At 44.8% G+C, this 25255-nt stretch overlaps 1 protein-coding gene across 2 annotated transcripts in view; it reads right to left on the reverse strand.

The window, feature by feature from the left end:
• The window catches only part of IDS (iduronate 2-sulfatase), a 71337-nt gene that overhangs the window by 20895 nt on the left and 25187 nt on the right, over nt 1–25255 (reverse strand). The window contains exons 1-6 of one of the 2 annotated variants that reach the window (XM_029607752.1): nt 23356–23738; nt 21183–21319; nt 9325–9502; nt 7433–7521; nt 5725–5925; nt 2986–3156 (exon numbers count right to left, since the gene is read on the reverse strand). In XM_029607752.1, coding sequence (XP_029463612.1) covers nt 2986–3156; nt 5725–5925; nt 7433–7521; nt 9325–9502; nt 21183–21319; nt 23356–23578 — 999 coding nt within the window. In that variant the 5' untranslated portion in view covers nt 23579–23738. Of the gene's footprint in view, nt 1–2985; nt 3157–5724; nt 5926–7432; nt 7522–9324; nt 9503–21182; nt 21320–23355; nt 23739–25255 lie in introns of those variants that run through there. The other variant, XM_029607753.1, reaches the window with a different exon arrangement.

Below are 25255 nucleotides of genomic sequence, written 5' to 3' on the forward strand. Positions count from 1 at the left end.
AGGAACAAGGCTGGACCAAAGACAAGGCAAGGAACGTTTGGAATAGGAACAAAGTAGGCTCAGCCCTCCACAGGAGACGCACCAATGAGGCCCAGCAACGCAATGCTGATCTTGGAAGTAGCCCTCCTGCCACTCGATAGCCCTTCCAGACCTGCCGCTTGCTTGGGAACAACGAGTACGTGAAGCCAGACAGAGGCTGAGGGCAGGAACAAGACGAGACAGGAACTAGAAGACTCAGACTCAGGATATTCGGAAGACAAGGTTTCAGGATGCTTGGAGGTCTCAGGTAAGGATTCAGGAGAAAGTACTGGGTGAGTGCTGCATCGCAGCGCACACCCAGAACAGCCGTCTATGGCTGGTAGCAGACCACGCAGAGGGCGAAGCAGACTCCAGACGACGCAGTGGAACAAGGCCGGGACATGACGAATATTCAGGAGAGGCCTGCACAAGGCACGCCCTACACAGCCGCTGGTGGCTGGTCGTGGACCACACTGACACGGAGCAGGTTCTGGCAGAGTCTTGGTCATGTACAGAAGCAGACACAAGGAACCCCGAAGACCGGGACAGGATTCTAGACTCAGGATTCAGAAGCTTGGCATTAAAAACAGGAGCCTTCTGGAGGATTGTGCTGCAGATGAGAAGGAAGGCCTTGTACCACAAGGCAACGTACACAGCCCCCATGGGCTGGTCACGGACCACGATGGTGGCACACCAGGAAGGGTGAACAGACAAGGAACCTGGGAACTGGACGAAGAGCTGAAGATGAGGATGACCGAATCAGGACAGGAATATTGGACATCAGGAACGTGGAACATGGAACCTCTGGACATGAACATCATGATATCTGGAACACCAGGAACAAGCGACGATGGAGCTCCGACGAGGGCAGGAACATCAGGACAACGGAGACCGGGAACACGAACATGGAACGAAGAGCCATTAGATACAGGAAGACCACGGAGGACCTGGACCAGAAGGAAGACCACAGATGCTGTGAAGACGGGATCCGAAGGCCCTGAAGAACTGAAGCAGAGCCCTTTTATAGGGCTGATCCAGGCGTGGACGGATGACATCGGTGAGGGCCACGGGGCTTTACCCGCCGCTGGCCCTTTAAAAGTACAGAAGAGGCGCACACCTGCACCTAAGAAGCTCAGGAGGATGGAAGCAGACGGGAAGCCACGCTGGCGGCGTCTGGCTGCGAAGAGGAAGGAGACAGCGGCGGCAGCACCCCTTGCCGCGGAGAGAAGATCCCGACAGCGGCACTAGGCCCACAGAGGCACCAGCGACAGCAGCAGCCTCTAGGCTGTGTGAAGAGGAACTCAGTCGGTGGCCTCCAGGCTGCGTGAGGGACGGCGTCGGCAGCAGCCTGCTGCAGGTGGTGAGGAACTGCCCGCAGCCTGCGAAAGAGCCAGGAAAGTGGATAAAATGGCTGTCAGTCCTGTGCTAAGCGGGAAGGGATCATCCAATGTCTGCAGCGCCGCCTCCCCGATGCTGCCAGGACAATCGCTGAAGTTCCTTCTCCCCCAGAGAGAGAGGCACTGAGAGCATCGGCCATTGCAACTCAAGCCACGAGGCATCGCTGCGAAGCACCGGGACCCCCGACGGTAATCGAATGCCCGGCAAACAGCCACCAGAGAAATAGACCCATCAAAGAGTCTCAAAGCAACAGCCGCTGGAGGATCGGGGTACAAAGGAGAGCCACTCAATCAGCCTCAAGGAAAAAGAAACCATGCCTTTACCCTTTTTTTTTGTTTTTGTAAACTTTAATAAGGCTGACATCCAAAAAAAAAAACAAAAAAAAACCACTACTTCCCTTTTAAGAAGGCTGGTTGCAGGCTCTGACTGTCCTCCTGCGGGCGAGGGAACTGGGTCCCCCACTTATCTGTCCGTACCGGCGATCTAGGACTGAGCACCCCACCTTCCCGTCCTCCTTAAAAGCAGGGGTGACCCCACCAGGACCTAGCAACCCCCTGGGAGGCAATTCCAATTGTTTATTTTTTTTTTATCTCCTCTTTTTTTTTTTTTGGAAATACAGCTGCAGGTGTTACACCTCCACCATCTGCTGTAGACAAGAGAAATACTCAGGGACTGCAGGTGGGCACCTCGGGTTACGTTGCAATGCCAGTAAAAATTTCTCTGACTCCATTTGCTGGAAGGGAGGCAAAACCCAGGAGTCTGGACTGATCTGGGTCCGTACAGGGAAATCCCTTCTTTCCTTCTGGTGAGGTGGGAACAACATGATTGTGTACATTTGTTGCTTTTAGATGGCGCAGGGGGATCCCCTCAGCCCCAGCATTATCATCATCATCATCATCATTATTATTAATAATAAATTTGATATAACTGCAATTCCACTGAAAATCACAAGAACGTTATTTACAGATACACAAAATTTAGAAAACCACGGTAAGAAATAAATAAAGGCCGTAGTTAAAAACAAAATAAAAATAGCAAGAAATTATAAAAATCTAAAAACAACGCAATTAACCGGAAAGTTACCAGAGTCCGTTGCCTGAGAAGCAGCTCCTGAGCATTAAACACTGGTTGGCAAGTCAAGCTGTGCACAGCGCATTCACCTTACGGTAAGGGGGTGTGTGTGAAGGAGCGTGCGCAGTAAGACTTTCCAACACATTTTTAAATACACAATGTGCGCAGGAGCTGCTTCTCCGGCAAAACACTATAAATGGAGTGGGGGGGTGGGGGGGAGATCCCCCAGGCCCCAGCACTACCCCTTCATCATGATCACCTTTCCCCTCCACCCCCATGGCATAAAATCACCTCCCCCGCAGCCCCTCCCCCCTCCATATCCAGATTGCCTCCATCCAGCAGAAAGAATTGAAGGCAATTTTATAGTCTGAGCAGACAAGATATTTAAAGCCGTACTCTAGTTCTAAATGCATCCAACGTTTACATTCACGGAGTCTGTGTTTAATGTTTGTAAGTCCTCCTGTGAAAAATCTCCAATCTGGAGTATTAAAGGCTTACCTGGAAGTCTTTTGGAATGGGCCCATATGGAAAGCTAATATTTAAAGCTTGCACATCCTCCCTCTTACGAATATCCGTCCATGGGTTGTACGCCACAGGAGGCAAGTCAACAGGGATCTCAGGGTCCGGAGCTAGTGTGATGTTTTCCAGAGGGTAGAGTCGCAAATATTCCTTCATCATAAAATTACAAAAAAAAAAAGTTTTAAACTGTGCTCCATGACAGCTTTGTATATCTTCCATGTCAAAGCATTTCTTAAGAGAATCCTGTCCAAAATATAGCAAAAAAAAGCAGCAAAGAATTTTAATCAAGTCTCTCAACTCTGTTCAACAAAACAGATCTGGCTTTTAGAGAGTAAAAAAAAAAAAGCTATGCAAATTAGCCTCATTCTTAAGTCATATGTATGCAAATACCTGCCCAATATTGACTGAATATCCTGAAGCCAAGCCTTGGTTGGTGGACGTTGCTCAAAAGCTCTGTTCCAGAGCTGATCTAATTACTAATGCAAAGGCAATGCCAACAGGAATCTCTCATAAAAAGTGATGGGAATGGAAACTGAACATCAAGGGAAGCAGCTATCAGGTTCATAAAACCCCATGAGTTTCCAGTTACTTGAGAAACCTAAACTCTTTATGTAACCTTTTGGCCTGCAGCTTTCTGCTAGGACCTCGGTTGTAAGTGTGCACGCCATTGCACTGGGATGTAATGGGAGCACGATCAGGCAGACTGAAACAGTCAGAGAGAGAGGGCTCTGGCTTCCTCAGAAACTGGCTTCTGCCTGGTCCAAATTCACTTACACTGGGAAGGGACACCACAGTTCTAAGCTCGCTTTAGGGTACCGGATCCAGAGTTACAGCCAAGTTTTATTCAAGCCTGCAACAAAGGAGTTTTCTAGTTAGCGGCTGCACGGTTACTGGGGCTACATACGCTAGCTGGCATACCTTGCACTGTCGAGAGGGCCAGATGGTTACGTCAAGGACAATGTTAGAAGAATGAAAAAGCAAAGCAAAGAGAGGTCCAGCAAAGAGGAAGCGCCTTTATAGTCTATCTGCTCTGCCCCGAGGGGAGGATGTGCCAACAGGAAGGAACAGGAGAGTCCAGCAAACACAGATACTAGCGATCTCCCTGAGGAGGAAAAGGACTCCCTCTGCCAGTTTTAATTAATGTCCTTAGATGGACTGGTAGTACGAGTGTGAAGTATGAGTGATGAGTATGTGTGAAATATTTTAGGGGGGATTGGTAATGAATATATTAAGCAGCTTATCTAATGTGGAATAACATGTATGTCACACGTGTCCTTACTGATATGTTTAAACACACTGTAAAAAAACAAGGTTTGCTATTGTGTAAATGACTGAATGAAAAGGATATATGTGAATAAAACGTCGGGAGTGTAAATTTAGTAGGACTATTGAAACATTATACTTTCTCCTATTTTTGTGCGTGATGTATCCCTCTGCCAGGAATCGGGATCTAGATAAGATTGTGGAAGGATTTCTTTAACATCAAATTATAAAGTTCAAGCTCTTGCAAATAAAAAAACAAAAAAACAGAGACAAGACATGTAATGTCCTACAATGTGGTAAGAAAGCAGCAATTGCAGCGGCGCCCCCTTCAGGTCACAGTGCAGAACCGGAGGCCTTCGTAACTACAACCGTTGCCCTATTTGTCCAAGCAGGGAGGGGGGGGGAGATAGCACATTTTATTTTTCTTCCTATATACCCTTCCAGTGAGCTCTTTGAAGAATAAACTTAGACCAACAGAAAGAGTTCAAGAACAGCTGTCATTACTCCATGTGTAACCTTACAGGCCCCAGACAGAGGAAGTACATTATTCTGTGGTCTAGGCAGCACCAGGGCTGCCAGTCTGAAGTTGGGACTTGACTACTATGTCCCTGAAGGTCTCATCTATATACCTCTCTGTCTGCCTCAGCTCCTCCAGGTCTGCCACTCTAGCCCCCAGAGATCGGACTCGTTCTCTGAGAGCCAGGAGCTCTTTGCATCGCATGCACATGTACAACTTCTCACCGGCGGGTAAAAAATCATACATGTGACACTCGATGCAAAAGACTGGGAAGCCCCCCTCTTGCTGCTGGACTGCTCGCTTCATCTTAAATTTGTTCAGTTCCTACTTAAGTTTTAGATTGCTGTGGGAGTAGGAATGTGTCTAATTAGGGTCCTTTAAATCTATTAGTGTATTTACTATATATATCTGGTAGTGGCCTACAAAGGAATGATCAAACTCTTGATAAGGTATGGGAAATTTCTGAGTTTAAAGTTAAATGGCTGTTTTTTATTTTTTTATTTTAAGTGTGAAAGTGTCACCTGCCTATAAATTAAAGGATGAGCTAGTAATGTCTTTTGAAATAAACTCTTGTTTGTTACCGAATTCTAATGGCACCACCCATGTAATTTATGAGCTATATTTTCCTTTGATATAGGTGCCCTATTGTAAACAGTTATGATGGTGAATAACATGACGACGGTATATAAAAACTTTTAAATAAATAAATACATACATACATACAAACACAAACTTCTGTTTGTTGCCTGACTTTCTGACTACCTATTTAAAATAAAACACACTATGATGCCTAGATCTATTTCCTGGGTGGTAGCACCTAATATGGAACCTAACATCGTGTAACTACAGCAAGGGTTATTCTTCCCTATATGCATCACTTTGCACTTTTAATGCCTGGTACTGTAAAGGAACAACTTGTTTTAGTTTAACAATCTCACCTTAGGATATCTTAGAGGAATATGTGGTTTATGATATCCGACAGCTAAAAAGAAGGAGGCATTCTGCGGTTTCAAGATCCGTAACAGCTTTATAGCTTCGGCTGTGCTCTGGATATCTGGCAGAGTTCCTTCAGGGACTTCGGAGACATCCACAGGGCAAACCAGGTTAGCATGAAATGCACCGTCCTTACCTTTACAAGTCTAATATAAAACAAAAAAAGACGTACCCAAAAAAAAAAAGAATTAATCAAGTACAAAGCAAAGCAATATTTAAGAGAATAAAGAAATAGTGTAGAAACATATACCTGTAAGAATACAGGTTCCTAGATCCGCATTTCATGTTATAGAAGGGAGATACAGGTTGTACTGATAATCTAATATGTTGAAAAAACAGGTTATGCTAAGGCTTTGCTGTTTTCTTTATGCATTTATAATCTTTGCATGCTCCTTTATGAATTTCAAACATATTTATACATTTTTTTTTGTCTTTTCTCTGTTTTTCTTATGTATATTTAAAATAAAACCCTATGATATATTGTACATACTCGTGTATAAGTCGATCTCATGTATAAGTGGAGAGTATTTTTGGGCCTCAAAATCAAGATTTATCTGTGGATAAGTTGAGGGTAAAGCGTAGGGGGCTTATGAAATGGGGAAATCACACTAAGAAACAAACCTGCTGTATGAATCCTTCCCTCCCTCCCCCCCCCACCCCAACTGCCCTCCCTGTTTCAACCCTTCCCTCCCTCCTACCCCCACGGCTGCCCTCCCTCCCCCCATGGCTGCTCTCCCTGTTTGGTAGTATGTTTTCCCAATGGTGGAAGATAAATAGTGAAATAACCATGGTAGACAGTCAAAATGTGTCTTCTCTTGCAATTTATCTCAAACCTGGGTCCAGTATTATAAAAAATACTTTGTAAAAGTAGCCAGGTACTAGTTGCACTCACAAGATGTAATAATATAATTCCGAATATTCTGCGTTTAACCACTGCTGCGCAGCGAGCTGAGGATTTTGGTAAGTTGTTCACCGACTCAAAAGTCCTCTACGTTAAGTCATAGAAGCAAGTCGCTAAAGCAGAAGCTTTCAGAAAAAACAAATCTCCCAGAACTGAAAAAAACAAACCAACCCACAAATCAGCTTGCAAATTAAAGAAAAAAAGGTCTTTTGCATGTGCACCACTGGATGAAGAGCTGACCTCAAAACTGTCAAAACCTAGTTTTCAGGGAGATTCAAATCACTCCACAATCTGATCTCTCACTTGTTTTTGAAGCGCTGGCAAGATTTGTTTTGTATTTAATCGAGGCACCCAACAGCGCCGGTGAATGCCCAATAAAAAAAAATAAAAAATCCGTTATTTGAAAACCGAATCTGCCATCCCCTGCAGCGCAGAGCAGGCAAGGTTATTGGCTCAAGGTACAGCACCATGTACAGCCGTCCTTTATACACAGGGAACTCTCGCGCCGGAGGACGTTACCCGGGGGAGGTGGTGAAATCTTAGGGAGGGGTTTACTACGTTTCCCTCCCACCCCCACAAACAGAACGGCAAAAGCCTTTAGTAACATCTGGTCCCCTAGTGCTGCAGCAGAGGTTCACCAGCATTTGAATGCCACGCAGGGACCGGGACAAGACTAGACGGCCTCGAGGGCTTTTCTAACCTTCCTGTGAAGGGTTAAAGCATGAATCTTACTCGTTCCTCTCCCACATTACCTTCTCATTTTCATACTTTTCAGAAGATGGGTGATACGGTGGGACAGACCAACTGAGTGGGTAATCATCGCTATAATTAGAAGAGATGCCTAAAGGAGGGAGAAAACAGAAAAAAAAAAAGTTATATCCAAGTAAAGTGGTGATGGAAAGCAGGAGGATGAGGGGGGAAAAAACCCCAAAACACTGCTGTTTAAAAAGCATTAACCCAGTTATTCATAATCTAATTAGCTGCCACTTAGCTGAAGGAATTATAATCTTCAGCAGATACAGCCCTGAAAATATTTAGAAAAAAAAAAAAAAAAAACACACTTTACTTCTTAATGTCCAGGACTAGTCCAAGGTCATTTAAAAAACAGGTAACTTCAGAGAGGACTCAAAATTAGTTTATTGCATTAAACAGCTACGTGAAATCTTTACCAACCCACCCCATGACTCCCCCTAAAAATAAACAAACATTTACAAATAAATTATATCTAGATAGATATATGGAAAGAGAGAGAGAGATTGATATATACTATTATATATCTATAAATTGATAGGTCAATAGATAGCAGCCCTTGATCTATATACATCTATTCAACACAAAGACAATACACTCTGCCTCACTATTTCCACCCCTTCCCAGATTGTAATCCAGAACTTTTACCCATTTCTAATGAAGGCAAACTCATAATAGCTTTGATGTTCTCTTGTAAACCCAAACATACCAAGAACAATTTAAATGGTACAGTCAATACCAAATTCAGATGGTGAGCCCCTGTAAAAAGGGCTCCATGGCCTAGTGTCAGCGTTGCAGGAGACACGGGTGCATTTCCGAGCTGGTGGAGGGAGACGGGGAGAAAGACTGTCAAGGTGCAGAGGCTCAGATATACTAAGCACTGTCCATTTAAATACATCTGGCCCCTTATACAGTATCAGGACTCAGAAATCAAAAGTTCCTCAATGTTGGAGTATGAATTAAAAAAAAAAAGAAGAGTTTCTGCAAACCTCTGATTACACCACCGTAGACATGGTAAAACTCAGAGGCCACAACTGGGATCAAGTCTCACCGTTACCTGTTTGTGGTCTGCAGCGGATCAATAAAACAAACTGATCGAAAGAAAACCCCCAAAATATACAAACGGGCGAGAACCCATCAAGATCCAGATGCTGGCTCGAAGCCCAGGCAGGGCTACGCACTCCTCCGTTTTATAGTACATAAGGCTAGAGGGGCCTTTTCTGTGGGTGAAAACCAGAGTTTACCCACCCAAGTCAGCCATGTCTGGCCGAGTGAATTTTTAGCTGACCGAAACGTGCATGTTCTCAGCCACATAGAAAAGGGGCATTCTGGGGGGGGAGGGGGGGGGGGGATCTTCTCGAGGCGTGGTTGGAAACCATGCATGACCTGTTTCACTAATGCATGCTTGTAATAGGTATGCCACCAGTGCATGTATTTGAAACCACAGTACGAACACCATGTAAGCCACACAAACGAGATCTTCAAAACACACACACACAATCTACAGGGGTACCTTGTGTTTGAAAATACAGCAGCACTTGTTCAGGCTGAACAGTACGCATGTAGCTTGCCCAGTTAAAAAAAAAAGGAACTCTATGTCCTCTGAAGCCGACCAGAGGGCTGAAGTGTGGTGTGAATGTACTTGTGTAATAATGGAAACGTATTATATTTACAGATCTCCGGCCAGTCTCATTTTCCATGGGAGAGGAAGGGAATTCCTCACCACTTCCCTAGAGATACAGCAACATAAAATGTTTGCTAAATGAATACTTCCTACATCTAAAAGCTCGTTTCTATCTGCCAAATCAGTGTCTGTTCCAGCCAAGAATTCGTTTGCAAACTCATGCAGTCAAAAAGCAAAAAAGTACCATCCCAACAAATGTGTCATCTGTACCAGGATGAAACACTTTGCCGACAGACGCAGTCGTATAGCCATTCTCCTTGAAGTACTGCGGGATCGTGGTGTAATTGCCTGCATGCGCTCTCCAGTACGAGTTGACGTCGTAGAGTCTGGTGGTGTTGGAACGGCGTCCCGTTAGAAAGGACACTCTGCTCGGAGCGCACACGGCTTGCTGGAAGACAAAACAGCAGAGCAATAAAGCTAAACAAATTTCCCTGCTCACCATGACATCCGCATCAACCCCACTTAGTGGGAAACAAAGTAAACAAGCAGGAAGACGAAGGAAATTTTAGTTTGTCAAAGCTCCAGTGCAAAGAGTAGCAAATCACCTAGACCAGATGGTATACATCCCACAGGGCTGAAAGATGAAACTGCGGACCTATTGGTGATTTGTATACTATCAAAATCATCTATGGTACCTGAAGACTGGAGGGTTGCCAACATAATATCAACATTTTAAATAGAGATCCAGGGGTGATCCAGGAAAGCAGAGTTGCTTACCTGTAGCAGGTTTTCTCTAAGGACAGCAGCATGGCAGTCCTCACACATGGGCCTGGCACAGAAAACTTAAAGTTTCTAGAATGTTGACCGAACCTCTCTGAGCATGCACAGACCCCACGCGGGGTCTCTTATAACAGAGAATTAAAGAATAAACCCACAAAGTGGAGACCCAACTCCACGGGGAGGCAGGAAAGTCTTATGGGGACTGCCACCTTGCTGTCCTTGGAGAACACTTATTACAGGAAAGCAACTCTGCTTTCTCAGAGGACAAGCAGGATGGCAGTCCTCACACATGGATGAATCCCTAGCTACAGGCAGCCCCCCCCAACAAAAAAGGGAAACCAACAAAACAGGTGCTAGCGGACACAACATTTTGTTGGTAACAAGAGGAGATCAGCCGGAACAGAAGTAATGGGCCCTAAGCAGGAACAGAGTTGGCTTCTACACCTCAAACAAGTTCCGAAGGACAGATTGCCCAATCCTGCCAAACAGTAATGTGATGTGAATGAGTGGATGGAACTCCACATTGCAGCTCTGCAATCTCCTCAATGGGGACTGCTCAAAAGTGGACCTCCAACGCTGCCATGGTTCGAACAGAACGAGCTTCGACATGGCTCCCAAGATGAAATCCTACCTGGCATAACAGGAGATGCAGTCTGCTAGCCAATTGGAAAGCGCATGCTTGGCAACAATGATCCCCTTGCCAGTTCTGATCAAAAGAAACAAAAATCTGGGGAGATTTTGGCTATCGGCTTCTGTCTGCTCCAAATAGAAGGCCAAGGCTCTCTTGCAGTCCAAACTGTGCAGGGCTTGTTCGCCTTGGTGCGAGTGAGGCCTGGGAAATAATGTTAGCAGGAAAATGGACTGGTTAAAATGGAAGTCTGACAGCACCTTAGGGCACATAAGCAAGACCACCCTATCGTGGAAAACAAAAAAAAAAACCCTTAGTGTAAGGTGGATAAATCACTAAGGCCCGGAGCTCACTGACCCTGCATGCTGAAATGACCACCATCAAAAATGCACCATTCCAGGTCAGGTAGTTCAGGATACAAGAGAACAGTGGCTTGAAACGAGTTTTCATTTGCTGAGTTAAAACACATTGAGGTTCCTGGGTAGGCTTCGGCTGAAGTAGACCTTGCATGAAACGTACAACTACAGGCTATAAAGAGTTGGGCTTACCCTCTACACCAGCGCTTCTCAACCGGTGTGTCGAGACACACCAATGTGTCGCCAAGCACCAGCTGGTGTGTCGCAGCTCCCGGTGTCCCACAGCCCCAGTTATACTTCCCTTTCCCTTTTCCCTGCCCCCGCGGGCCAATCGGAAGCCTCCTCCGTTCTTCCTGCCAGTGAGAGGAGGAAGCCTCTGATTGGCCGGTGGGGCAGGAAGAAGGGGGGGCATCTCATAGCCCAGGAGTGTGGTGGTAGTGTCCAGGCCCGTGGCAGCGAAGAAGCCCGACCCTGTGGCTACCACGGGCTGGAAGTGCTGAAATTAAACACAGCGGAGAGCCACAAAGAAAAAAAAGAGGCCAGCCGCGCCAGGAACCGCGATAGAAACGGGGATTCCCCAAAGCGGCAGCGAGTCACAAGCACAAAGAGGCCAGTTGCTGCCATTCTGATTACAGATGGGGCAATTGGAGCTCCCAGCGGCCGTAAAAGCAGGCAGATGGGGGGGCCGGGGGAGCCTAGGGATATCCCGACAGCCAGAAGAAAGGCTTGAGTGCTGTGGCATATTTTTATAAAATAAATGTTTGCTGCTTCAGTGCGGCTGAGAAGGCAGCGGCAGCACTGGGAAATCTGCCACTGCGAAATTAAAGGGGGAACACAGCATTGGGGCTCTAAGTAAAGTCTGTGTGTGTGTGTCTGTGATAAAGAGACAGACTTGTGGGCCCTAAAGAAGAGGATCATAAGAACAGAGCTTTCAAGGGACAGGAGTAGGAGAGTTGCTGAAGAGGGTAAGTAAAGGTCGCATTTTAAATGTATTTTTCTGGATTGACTGCCATTTTAATTTAGAAATGAAATGACGGCAGAAGAAGACCAAACGACCCATCCAGTCTGCCCAGCAAGCTTCACACATTTTTTCTCTCATACTTATCTGTTACTCTTAGTAACCTTTTGATTCTATTTCCCTTCCACCCCCACCATTAATGTAGAGAGCAGTGTTGGAACTGCATCTAAGTGAAATATCTAGCCTAATTAGTTAGGGGTAGTAACCGCCGCAATAAGCAAGCTACACCCATGCTTATTTGCTTACCCAGACTAAATAATTCAGACCTTGTTGGTTGTTGTCTGTATATAGATCTACTTTTCTTCATTCCCCCTGCCGTTGAAGCAGAGAGTTATGCTGGATATGCATTGAAAGTTAAGTACCAGGCTTATTTGGTTTGGGTATGATGTGATGTGTCTGCTGTTTTGAAATATTTTATTGATATTTGGACAATTTTTAATTTTTGAGTTTTAATTGTTGGATGTTATTTTGTTCATCAGCTGTTTTGAAACATTTATTAATATAGTTTTACAGTTATTTCTTTGTGGGAATCTATAGCAGCTTGGCTTGTTCTGTTTTCCTAATAGGAGGGGTATTAGTGTTTAGGACCTGATTTAATATTTGTAGTGTTGTCTTTTCATAGATAGGGTTGTTCTATCTGAGTGCATGCCATCATGCTGATGTGTGTGGATTAGTTTGTGTGCATTATTGCAGATCCTGGGACTGTGTTAGGTGCTGTATTTCTGTTTCCATTTCTCCAGGTTTGCACTGCATGCAGAGTGGCTTTTTTTGGGTTTCCATTCCAGTTTGTGCCTCCATATTTATAATTTGTGGTCTTTCTGTACTTGGTGAAGGTAGGTTCTGTGTGTGTGTGCCCGAGGTGAGGTATTTTACTAGCAGGTAGGCAATTGTATCAACCTTATTTGTTATGTTTTCTCAATAGGATATGCATTAGTGGTAAATTATTAACTTTTCATAAGGAGGGCTACTGTGCCTGGTAGTAAAGGGAGTTTGTTTTGCTTTTACCGAGATGTCATCAGAACCAGAATATCTTTTTTTTTGCATAGTGAGTTCTAAGGGTAATGCCCTAGTTCTGCTCTGCATCCATTGTTAGGGGTCAAGGGGGTTCCCATGGTTGCAGAGTGTATGGTTACATATAGCCCCGTGATGGTCATATGTTCAGTGTGTCCCTCATGTGAGAACCATCTGTCAGGTGTGTCCCGGCCGAGAAAAGGTTGAGAACCACTGCTCTACACCATGGTGATATGCACCAAATCACAGTCAGATGAACCCTAATGAAGTTGCTCTTGAGACCAGTTTCGAAGACGTATAAAAGGTAGTCAAGCAGTTTTAGTGTTGAATAGGAGAAAAGGTCTAGAGCCTTCTGCTCGTACCACACAGAAAATCTCCTCCACTTCAGTCCATAAGACTTTCTGATAGAAGGTTTTCTGGAAGCTATAAGGACACAAGGCATCTTCCAACAGATTGAGGGGTTGCAAAATCAACTTCTCAAAGTCCAAGCTGTGAGTGACAGGGCTTGAAGGTTGGGATTGTGCAACCTGCTTCAATCTTGGGTGATGAAATCTGAGGAAGTCCCCAATCCATCAGTTTTCGAATGGACAACTACCAAAGAAGTGGAAACCAGACCTGTCTCAGCCAATGTGAGGCTGAGGATCACAGTCCTTTGGTCCTCTTTGAGCTTCTCAAAAAGTCTTCGCTACCAGCTGTGCTGGAGGATATGCGTACAAGAGACCCTGGCCCCAATGAAGGGCAAAGGCATCCAAGTCTAGCTTGCTGTGTGACCTGTACATGGCGCAGAACTGCAGAACCTTCCTGTTCCAAGGGTCCATGAACAGATCCACTTTCAGGCTTCCCCAGAGGTGAAAGATCTGGTTCGCTCCCCCTTGGGCCAGAGACCATTCTATTGGGGTCTGAAGGAATGTCTCAGCCTTCCGCTATTCCATTCTCCAGACCGGCCAAGTACATGGCCCTGAACACCATCCCATGGAAAAGGGCTCATAACCATATCTGGACTGCCTTTTGACACAGGACGCAATAGCCCGTACCTCCCTGCTTGTTGACTTAGTACACCACCACTTGGTTGTTTGTTTGGATCAACAATTTTGTTGGACAGCTGATTTCTGAAAATCCACAGCACATACCTGATCGCCTGGGGCTCCAGGAAGTTGATTTGGCAGAGACGTTCCTGGGCAGACCAAAGACCCTGGGTTTTAAGCCCATCTACATGGGCTCCCCAGCTTAAGGTGGACACATCCATTATTAGAATAATTTCAACCTGAAGAATTTGGAAGGACTTCTCCTGTTTCAAATTGGAAATTTCCCACTACCAGGAAAGAGTCCAAGAGGGACGGAGCGACTCAGATGCAGTCCTGCAGATCCTGAATGGCCTGAAGCCACTGGGACCTCAGGATCCATTGGGCTCTCTGCATTTGCAGTCATTCCAAGAGCATGACATATACATGGGTTGTAGCCATGTGGCCTACCATTCTCAACATGTGCCATGCTGATACCTGCTAGCTCTTCTGAATCTCCACCGCAATGATCATTTAGGATGATGGTTTGTTGCCGCAGCAGGAAGGCCTTGGCTTGAGCCATGTCTAACTGGGATCCAATGAATTCTAATTGAGGGAATGAGCTGAAATGAAATGACGTAGTTGATGATGAAGCCCAGTGACTACAGCATCTGGATGGTCGAGTGCTCTTGACCAGACATTCATCAAGGTAGGGGAAAACACGAACTCTCAGTCTGCGAAGGTGTGCTGCCAACACAGTCAGGCATTTTGTAAAGACCTGTGTGGTCGCTTCTACAAATCCTCTTCAAAGATCACAGATGCCAAGATGGTTTGGGATCCAGGAGGCGTGACCAGATCCTCTTCAGAACAGAAAAGATGATTCATGGTGGACATTGGGACCAGTGGAGGCCATGGTGAACCCAACCATGGAGGACTGGCGCTTACCATGAGGTCGCTTCCGGGGCCTTGCATCCAAGGCTGGTGGATGCTTGTGCCCAGCACCGTGCATTGACGAAGACCAAAGCAAATGCTTATTTGGTTTCCCTTGATGCTGAGCTGAAGATTATGACCCCAATGTTTTCAATCTGGAAGAGTTGTGCGATGACCAATCTCTGGAGTCCCTGGAAGTCATTGACATTGATAGCTTGACAGCCATTGGTGCGGCTTCAAGGTTCCTCGATGTCGATACCTCCAAAACAGATATATTGGTCTTTTGAAGCCTGAAGTCCTTTAGGGGGTCATCTGAGGGCACTTGTGGCAACTCAGATATCATAACGACCCCCTCCCCTCCCCCAGGCAGAGGCCATCTCTCTCATGGGGATCTGCGAAAGACAGAGTCCTCCTGCACGGAGGATACTTCTGGAACCCCACAGATGACATAGCGTTGCAAAATAAAAGGGACGTGATATCAAACTCGATGGCAGCAGCCGTCAATGGCCATGGGCACCAAGCACACAAAAAACTTACCAAAATGTCGAAAACCCTATCTAAAGGAAGATAGAGGGGAGAACTGAGGGACTCCACATCAACTTGTGCAATCCTGACAATATTTTATTGCAGTGAAAAACACCAGGGAAAAACTCCGAAAAAAGGAGAAAAATTTGAGACTCGCTCTACCGCGGAACACTGGGCTCCACAGAAAAGACCGAAGAGACCCCGCATGGCCACATGGTATAATGCACACACACGCGTGCTCAGAGAGGCTCAGTTAAAGTTCAACAAATTTTGACATAAGTTTTCCATGATGGGCTCCATCAGATGATGCCACCCATGTGTGAGGACTGTCATCCTACTTGTCCTTGGAGAAATATTCAGACTGTCAAGTCTGATGATTCTGGTAGAAACTATCATAAAGAACAAAACTGCCTAACATATAGATAGGCATAGCCTAATGGGACAAAGCCAACATGGATTTAGCCAAGGGAAGTCTTGCCTCACCAATCTGCTACGTTTTTTGAGAGCATAAATAAATGTGCATACATGTGAGCCAGTTGATATTTGGCTATCTGGATGTACAGAAAGCATATGACAAAGTCAAAAGTCATGGGATAGGGGGCAGTGTTCAACTGGTTAAAAGACAGAAAACAGAGTAGGGCTAAATGGTAAATTGTCCCAGTGGAGAAAGGTGAATAGTGGAATGTCCCAGGGATATGTTCTGGGACCACTGCTTTTTTTTTTTCTAACATATTTATTAATGACCTGCAAATGGGAACAACGAGTGAGGGGGATCAAGTTTGCCAGTGACACAAAATTATTGAAAGTTGTTAAATCACAAGAGGATTGTGAGAAATTGCAAGAGCGCCTTGCAAAGCTGGGAGACTGGGCCTGCAAATGGCAAACGAAATTTAATGTGGATGAATGCAAAGTGATGCAGTTAGAGGAGAGTAACCCAAATTATAAATTATAGCTGCACAATGCAAAGTTCCACATTAGGAGTCACCATTCAGGAAAAGGATCTCGGTGCGATTGTTGATAATACTCTAACCCCACCCCCCCACTCCCTTCCATTACAATGGCTGAGGTGCAATAATTAAAATGGGGTTTCAGATGTTATCAGAGGAGCCATCCTATGAAGGAAACCATGAAGGGGAGGGCAGAAAGGGAATTCTCCTTCCAACTGAGTCTTCCTTAAAATGGAAAAAAGAGAATCCAAAACCCACCACATCCCTCAGGGGTAGAGGGTGAAAGGCAGAAGCCCAATTAAATAATGCAACATTTAAAATGTAACCAGATGAAAAGCCCTTAGAGCACTCAAGATACTTCAGAACTGGTTCATTTTATTTTCAAGCAAGAATCAATGCTGTATCTACCATGAATAATATCTTAACAACCAAACAGGATAACAAGATGTTCCTATAAAATTTAGGTCTCTTCTTATTTTCCTTATCTCTAGGAACTAACAGAACCGGTTCCAAATATAAACCAAATATCAAAGCAGTCCTCTCCTTGAACAGTGGACTATTAAAGATGGCGCTTCAAATCAATAGTTGTTTAAAGCTGATTCGTCATGTAAACTCTTTTTTCAGATGTTGTTCCTGGAACCAGCTGGTAAATGAAAAGACTACCCGGAGACTTGTCTGGTAAGGATAAGTTAGTCATTATCTGTCTCTCTCTCTTTCTCCTGTTGTCTCCCTTTACTTTCTCCGTCAGCATTTGGATTTTGCTTTTTTAATCTCCTTCTTCTCGCTCTCTCTGTAATGTTCACTGTTGCCTTTTCTGTTCGTGAGTATCCTTTCTTTTCCTTTAAAACTCTCTGAAGGTATAAATGGCTGTTGGTCTAGCTAGACCTTTTGGTGGCCACAGTGCCAGTGTACCCTTCTCAGAGTCCTTATTTGAATAATTTGAGTGTGACCGGCTGCGCAGATTCTTCGTCCCCCTCACCCGGTCTGGGGTTCGATGATGGGGGCCCTGTTTGCGTTCACTGCTTGATGCTATCTCAGGAACTCTTTTTATCAAAATGTGCTGGTCTTATGCTATGCTGTGCTTTAAATAAATGAAAGAGAGGATTCCTGATTACGCTAACACTATAAAGTCTTCCGGTCAGGGAAAGTGAAGGGTATACTCTCGCCAACTTGGTGTCACTTAATGCTAGCTATGGCTTCAATAAATGAATAATTAAGCATCCATATTTTCTATTAGGACAAAGAGGGAGATTTTGGCAGGCATTTTCCCCCGACTCAAACGCACAGGAAATTTCCTTTAACTCTGTACGTTTAAACAGTCTCAGTGCAAAGTTGCCACCACACAGATAATACAAGTGATGGGACCTTTATGTCTTGTCAGTGCAAATTATCCTGCACTTTTTCCTTCTCCAGACATACAAGTGTTTAATCTAGAACACCTTTGATCCTTTTTAAACTGAAGCTCTATACAAGACAGGGATCATTATTTTTTTTCTTCTCTGTGTTTTCTCTCTTTTCACTGTTGTGGTATAAAGAAATCACACACATAAATCCTCCCTTCCTGAATTTAAAATATCAGGTTTACTTACATTTTCACAATTTTTTGTCCACGGTGCAGCTTTCAGATTAGCAGAGCATAATTAATGAAGTGGGCTCTTCCCTTGCCTTCTCATACTGCACATTTATTTTATCAGGAATTTTACTGGAGATGACGACAATATCCCAGAACAATATTCTTTCCAGGAAGTTAATGATTATGGGGTAAGGTATCACTTTACCTCATAGGTAAGCGACTAATTGTTTCACAAGGGATACCTCTCACTCTTTTTCTAACAAATGCCAGGAAAACATTTTCGGCCTTGGCTAAAATGTATTATCTGCTCCTGTCCTGCCTGTTACCTGGGCAAACTTCTTCAAATTTGCATTTAACCACTATAAAGTTTCACACACGCACACATCCCGTTCAATCTTAAATGTGCTTATCCCTTCCCTCCGTGTCCTTTTTCCAGTAAAAATGGCACTTAAACAGCCTCTGGGAAAAAGCAGCTGGGCTGAGCTCCTTCTCCGAGCTGTGCCTCGCCCTCTGCACCTGCTGCTCCTCTCTCCAAAAAGCGGGGGCCGCTTTTGCCAAAATGAAAGTAAATTCTCAGCAGCTCCGCTCCTCCCTCCCAGCCTCGGGAGAGGGGAAAGAGCTCTCACAAGATGCCCGCACTTCTCCCCCATGCAGTAACATACTCAGAGAGAGAAATGGGGAAAAAAAATGCCACATCCCAGCAATGCTTCTTACAGCCCCAGGACTCAGGTCAATAAAAATAAATAAATAAATAAATAACTTTATCCCATTATTTTCATATTTTAATCCCTGGTTACAATACTTTGAAATCTTATGCTCAGCAGCAGCCAAAAAAGCAAATAGAATGCCAGGGATTATCAGGAAAGGAATGGAGAATAAAACAGAGAATATCATAATGCCTCTGTATCACTCCATGGTGCATCCTCATCTTGTGTTCATATATCATACACAAACAGAATGCTGGGGATTATTAGGAAAGGAATGGAGAATAAAACAGAGAATATCATAATGCCCCTGTATCACTCCATGGTGCATCCTCTTCTTGTGTTCATATATCATACACAAACAGAATGCTGGGGATTATTACGAAAGGAATGGAGAATAAAACAGAGAATATCATAATGCCCCTGTATCACTCCATGGTGCATCCTCATCTTGTGTTCATATATCATACACAAACAGAATGCTGGGGATTATTAGGAAAGGAATGGAGAATAAAACAGAGAATATCATAATGCCCCTGTATCACTCCATGGTGCATCCTCTTCTTGTGTTCATATATCATACACAAACAGAATGCTGGGGATTATTACGAAAGGAATGGAGAATAAAACAGAGAATATCATAATGCCCCTGTATCACTCCATGGTGCATCCTCATCTTGTGTTCATATATCATACACAAACAGAATGCTGGGGATTATTAGGAAAGGAATGGAGAATAAAACAGAGAATATCATAATGCCCCTGTATCACTCCATGGTGCATCCTCATCTTGTGTTCATATATCATACACAAACAGAATGCTGGGGATTATTAGGAAAGGAATGGAGAATAAAACAGAGAATATCATAATGCCTCTGTATCACTCCATGGTGCATCCTCATCTTGTGTTCATATATCATACACAAACAGAATGCTGGGGATTATTAGGAAAGGAATGGAGAATAAAACAGAGAATATCATAATGCCCCTGTATCACTCCATGGTGCATCCTCAACTTGTGTTCATATATCATACACAAACAGAATGCTGGGGATTATTAGGAAAGGAATGGAGAATAAAACAGAGAATATCATAATGCCCCTGTATCACTCCATGGTGCATCCTCATCTTGTGTTCATATATCATACACAAACAGAATGCTGGGGATTATTAGGAAAGGAATGGAGAATAAAACAGAGAATATCATAATGCCCCTGTATCACTCCATGGTGCATCCTCATCTTGTGTTCATATATCATACACAAACAGAATGCTGGGGATTATTAGGAAAGGAATGGAGAATAAAACAGAGAATATCATAATGCCCCTGTATCACTCCATGGTGCATCCTCATCTTGTGTTCATATATCATACACAAACAGAATGCTGGGGATTATTAGGAAAGGAATGGAGAATAAAACAGAGAATATCATAATGTCTCTGTATCACTCCATGGTGCATCCTCATCTTGTGTTCATATATCATACACAAACAGAATGCTGGGGATTATTAGGAAAGGAATGGAGAATAAAACAGAGAATATCATAATGCCCCTGTATCACTCCATGGTGCATCCTCATCTTGTGTTCATATATCATACACAAACAGAATGCTGGGGATTATTAGGAAAGGAATGGAGAATAAAACAGAGAATATCATAATGCCTCTGTATCACTCCATGGTACAACCTCATCTTGTGTTCATATATCTTACACAAACAGAATGCTGGGGATTATTAGGAAAGGAATGGAGAATAAAACAGAGACTATCATAATGTCTCTGTATCACTCCATGGTGCGACCTCATCTTGTGTTCATATATCATACACAAACAGAATGCTGGGGATTATTAGGAAAGGAATGGAGAATAAAACAGAGAATATCATAATGCCTCTGTATCACTCCATGGTGCATCCTCATCTTGTGTTCATATATCATACACAAACAGAATGCTGGGGATTATTAGGAAAGGAAGGAGAATAAAACAGAGAACATCACACTGCCTCTGTATCGCTCCACGGTGTAATCTCATCTTGAGTACTGTCTGCCGTTCTGGTCACCGCATCTCAAACACAATACATCAAGATTAGAAAAGGTGAGGAGAAAGGTGACCAAAATGATAAAGGGGATGGAAAGATTCCCCTATGAGGAAAGGATAAAGAGGTTAGGACTCTTCAGCTTGGAGAAGAGACGGCTGAGGGGAGATATGATAGAGGTCTATAAAGTAATGAGTGGAATGGAACGAGTAAATGTTAATCAGTTGTTTACGCTTTCAAAAAGTACAAAGACTAAAAGGGACACACAATGAAGTTACTGGGTAATACATTTAAAACTAATAAGAGAAAAAACTTTACTCAACGCATAATTAAGCTCTGGAATTCACTGCCAGAGGATGCGGTGAAAGCGAAATCTAAAAAAAATTTGGACAAGTTCCTGGATGAAAATTGCATTAACCATTATTAAGGGAGAGTTGCAGAAATCCACTGCTTATTCTTGGGATAAGCAGCTTCGAATCTATCTACCCCTTGGTATCCCGCCAGGTACTTGTGACCTGGCTTGGCCACTGTTGGAGACAGGATGCTGGACTTGATGGATCCTCGGTCTGACCCAGTATGGCATGTTCTTATGTTCTAAATGCTACTCTCTCTCTGCTTACCTGCACGTAGGCATTTTTGAACACCAAGCTTCGAGATGCCAGCTGATCAATGTTTGGAGATTTTACAACTGTGTCTCCGTAACAACCGAGACTGGTGCGCAAGTCATCCACCACTATTAAGAGGACATTCATGCCAGCTGTACAGACGGAAAAAAAAAATGTAAGTACACCTGCACTTAACAGAAACATCAATGCTACATACTACTGAACCTGAGAGCTAAATTTTGTGAACCATGCCAGAGCTTTTTATGGACCCCCTCCACACACACAAGTGCTTATGTTTCTGGTTCATCTATCTGTCCATCTGGTCCTACAAGCAACGGCGGCAGCAGCAGGTGGGTAGGCAGATAATCCTAAAACACTGCTGTGCACAGAATTCCTGATTTGGACCATGCTTCCCCTCTGGTCAGATTTAAATCACTATCCCACAGACTCCCGTTTGCCTTCACCAGATTGTAAGCTCCATGCGGCAGGGACAATCTTTTACGTGTATCTGCACAGTGATGCACGGGTCTAGTAGCGCTTTAAAAATGATAAATATTACTAGCAATAGAACAAAAGCAGCATGGTTGGCGGGGTCCCCTAGAACGGGCCCAGAAAGCAGCACACAGAAAACCCTGCAGCAGCAGCAGAGCAGCTCTGCCACTGCCGCGGGAGGTGCCAAGTCTGAAAACTACCGGCAGGGCCAATGCAGAGCAGACAGTGAGGAGGGTGGGTGGAAGCTTCAAAAGCAAGGCATCTGTACAAGCCCCCCCTTCTTGATCTGTCGGGGTGGGGGGCTGCAGTCTCCATTGCACGCATACTTACTTTTATTTTGGGGGGAGTCGTGGCCACCTCGACCAGCAGCCCTGGGTTGAAACGGGTTTCACTTGATCCTCGTTCAACCTCCCCGTTTGCTGCGGTTTTTTCCCCTTGCTCTTTAATTGTGCGGAGGCAGCCTCGGGACCCGCGTTAGCCGCGCTTATCAGGGAGGTGGTGGCGTTTTATCATGGCTGACAACCTCCTCGGTCAGCCACAATAAAATGTTTGCATAGAATTGCTTAGTAGTGACCTTCTATGCATGCATTTGCATTTTATGTATGCAAATCACATGCAAAGAAGATCATTGTAATAGGGAAGGGTATCTGGGTAGGGACATGCAAAATATTGCATATAACCATGCATTAGAGCCCTAATGAGCTTGATGAATGACCCAGTTAGATTGTGAGCACTCTGGGGATAGGGAAATACCTACAGTACCTGAATGTAATCTGCTTTCAAGTGCCGGAAAATTGTGTGCATCCTGTGCTTATTTTGAACTGATTTTAAAATCATAGGTCAGTCCCAACTATATATTTTTTTTAATTTTATAATAAAATGTCAATGTTGATAATCAATAATTCATTAGTATAGAATCTTTTGGGCCTGATCTATGATTATATATAAGGCAGAGTAATAAAGTCAATCAGTACCATACGATGATGCCTATTATGACGGTCAAAATTAAGCGTCTAATTATAAGCAATTGAATCGGGGGAACACAGAATTTAAGACACTCCATTACAGCAGACCCAGCTCTTGTGTGCTAAATATGCTTAGTGAACAGATAAAATGTGCTTATTTTCACTTCCCCAATAAAAGAATATGAATATTTCATATAAAAAGACGTTTTAGTTTCTGAAAATGTAAGTTTACGTGAACCTACACTACCAACCTGACCACCTATCCACACAATTTCAGAGCACACAACCCAAGATCATAACAGCATGAAATAAAGCCCGACATAGGAGAAGCTTGGACTACAAGCTCCTGGAAGGCACAGTGCTAAAACGAAACTGAGAACTGCAGACATTCCGCGTTGGTTGGAGGAGTCCCTCCTCCATAATTACATGCAATTCATGTTTGCTCATGCTAGCAAAAGCAAACGGCATTGAAGTTCAGTCCTACTATTGTTTTACTCATCATGAATGACAAAACAAAATGCACAAATAAAAAATAAGTTTCCAAAACAGAGCACGCGGGATTAAAGATTTCCCTTGACTCGGAGGAAAGCCATAATTAAAATCACAGCCAAAAGCGCAAACATTGCCGTGAGAATCCTCCACAGCAAGCGACATACATATATGCACGGGCGGTACGGTAAACGCATGCAGGCTCCGGCAGCAGATCCAGTCACCGGCGGCACCCTCCTTACCTGTGTCACGGGGGCTGCCGGTGGCACCGGAGCCGGCAAGCAAAGCGCCCACGAGGAACGCCCCCCAAGCCTTCAGGAAGCCCCAGCCGCCGGCTGCCTTCCCCTGCCCGCGCATGGCCAGCGCTCGCAGCTCCCGGCCTTCCGATCCCCCCACCCAGGAGAAGCTTCGCTGGAGACGGAGACCGGCAGAGGGAGGACACAGAAAGCCCACGGTGCTCCGCATGCAAAGCTCCCTCCTCTGCGGTCACTCCAGCCGGCCGTCGCGAGGGCTCTGGCAGCTCTCTCCCGATTGGCTCGCTTCCAGCCTCTGCTGGGGTGTGATTGGCTGCTGCGGTTTCCTCCTCGCCGTGACTTTTTTGGCGCTGCGGAACTTGTTGCTTTGGCTCGCGCCGCCCTGGTTCTAAACCTGGGGCTTTGGGTTAAGTCCGAGTTAAGTCGTCGAACTGTTCGTGCCAGAGGTTGTTTTGCTGCTTGGGACCCGCGCCTACTCCAAACCGGTGGTTCTCAAGCCTTTTATTTTTTTGTTTCTGTTGGGATGCAGTGGACAGATGATGCTTCCGTGTGTGTGTGTGTGTGACACAACGAACATGTGACTGTCATGGGGTTCAATGTAAACGTCCACTCTGCATCCACAGGAAACCCCCCACCCCTCAATGGGTGCAGAGCAGAACTAGGCCATTTCCTTGTACAACTCGCCATACAAAAAAAAAAAGATATTCTGATTCTGGTGTCATCTTAGTAAGGACGACACAAACTCCCTCTACTACTAGGCGTACTGTAAAATAACAGAAAGAAACAAAAAAAAAAAACCACTCAGCACATCTGTAACAAATCTGCCATACCACAGCAGCACTAACTCCATGGACTAAAAGCAATAAACGAACCTAAGAAAAGGCAGCAGTGCACCCACAATGCATGTCCTATTGAGAAAGCGCAAGAAATAAGACTAATATTAATGTCTGCAAACTAGTAAAATACCTCACCTCAGTCACACACACTGAATGCAGACAAACAAACCTTCACCAAATACACAATAAACACTACAAATTACAAATGTGGAGACAAATACTGTAAAGAAAACTCACAAAGCCACTGCACGCAGTGCAAAAGTGAACTAGAAACAGAACACACTAAGCAAAGTACAGGTATAAAAGAAATGCATGTCCAAAACTGACATACTATGGCTCTGGAAGCTCATCACTTCCCCTCCATTCCTCTTCCATTCCTTCATTATCCCTCACTTCTCCACATTACTCCCTTTCAGTCATCCGCTCTCTCACATCCCTGCCCAGTGTTCTTGATCCCCCCCCCTCATATCCTCTTTTCTTTGCTCCCTCTTTCCCCTGCTCAACTTGCCCTGCCCCCTTCCTCCCCTCTATCCCTCCTGCCCAGAATACCCCAAACCCCTTTCTCACCCCTTTCTGCTCAGTTTCCCCTGACCTCCCTTCTCCCCCCCTGCCCAGCAGCCCCCACACCCCCCCATCTGTCTTCCATGTGTAGCAGCATTCACATCTTTAGTTCTCTCCCCCCCACCCCATTCAGAAGCTCCCTCACCCTTTACTCTTTCACCTCTCCCTGCCCAGCATCCCAGGATCCCTGTTTCCCTATGCCTTCCTGCCTATTTACACCCATATCCAAAATCCCCTCTCCTCACCTTTCCCTGCCTAACAGCACCCACACTCATATCTCTCCGGACCCCGCAACTAATAGCACCCAAGCCTAGTCTCTCTTCTCCACCCCTTCCCCCTGCCTAACAGCATCAAAACCCTTCCATACCCAGCAGCTTGCCCGGATCCCCTCTTTCCCTTCATCCCACCCAGAATACTCTTCATCCTTATTCCCCCCTCTCCTCCCTGCCTAGCAGCACCCATGCCCTCTCCCCAGCACCTGCATTTCTCCC

This window comes from Rhinatrema bivittatum, chromosome 6 (assembly GCF_901001135.1).
Source record: "Rhinatrema bivittatum chromosome 6, aRhiBiv1.1, whole genome shotgun sequence".
Lineage (NCBI taxonomy): Eukaryota > Metazoa > Chordata > Amphibia > Gymnophiona > Rhinatrematidae > Rhinatrema > Rhinatrema bivittatum.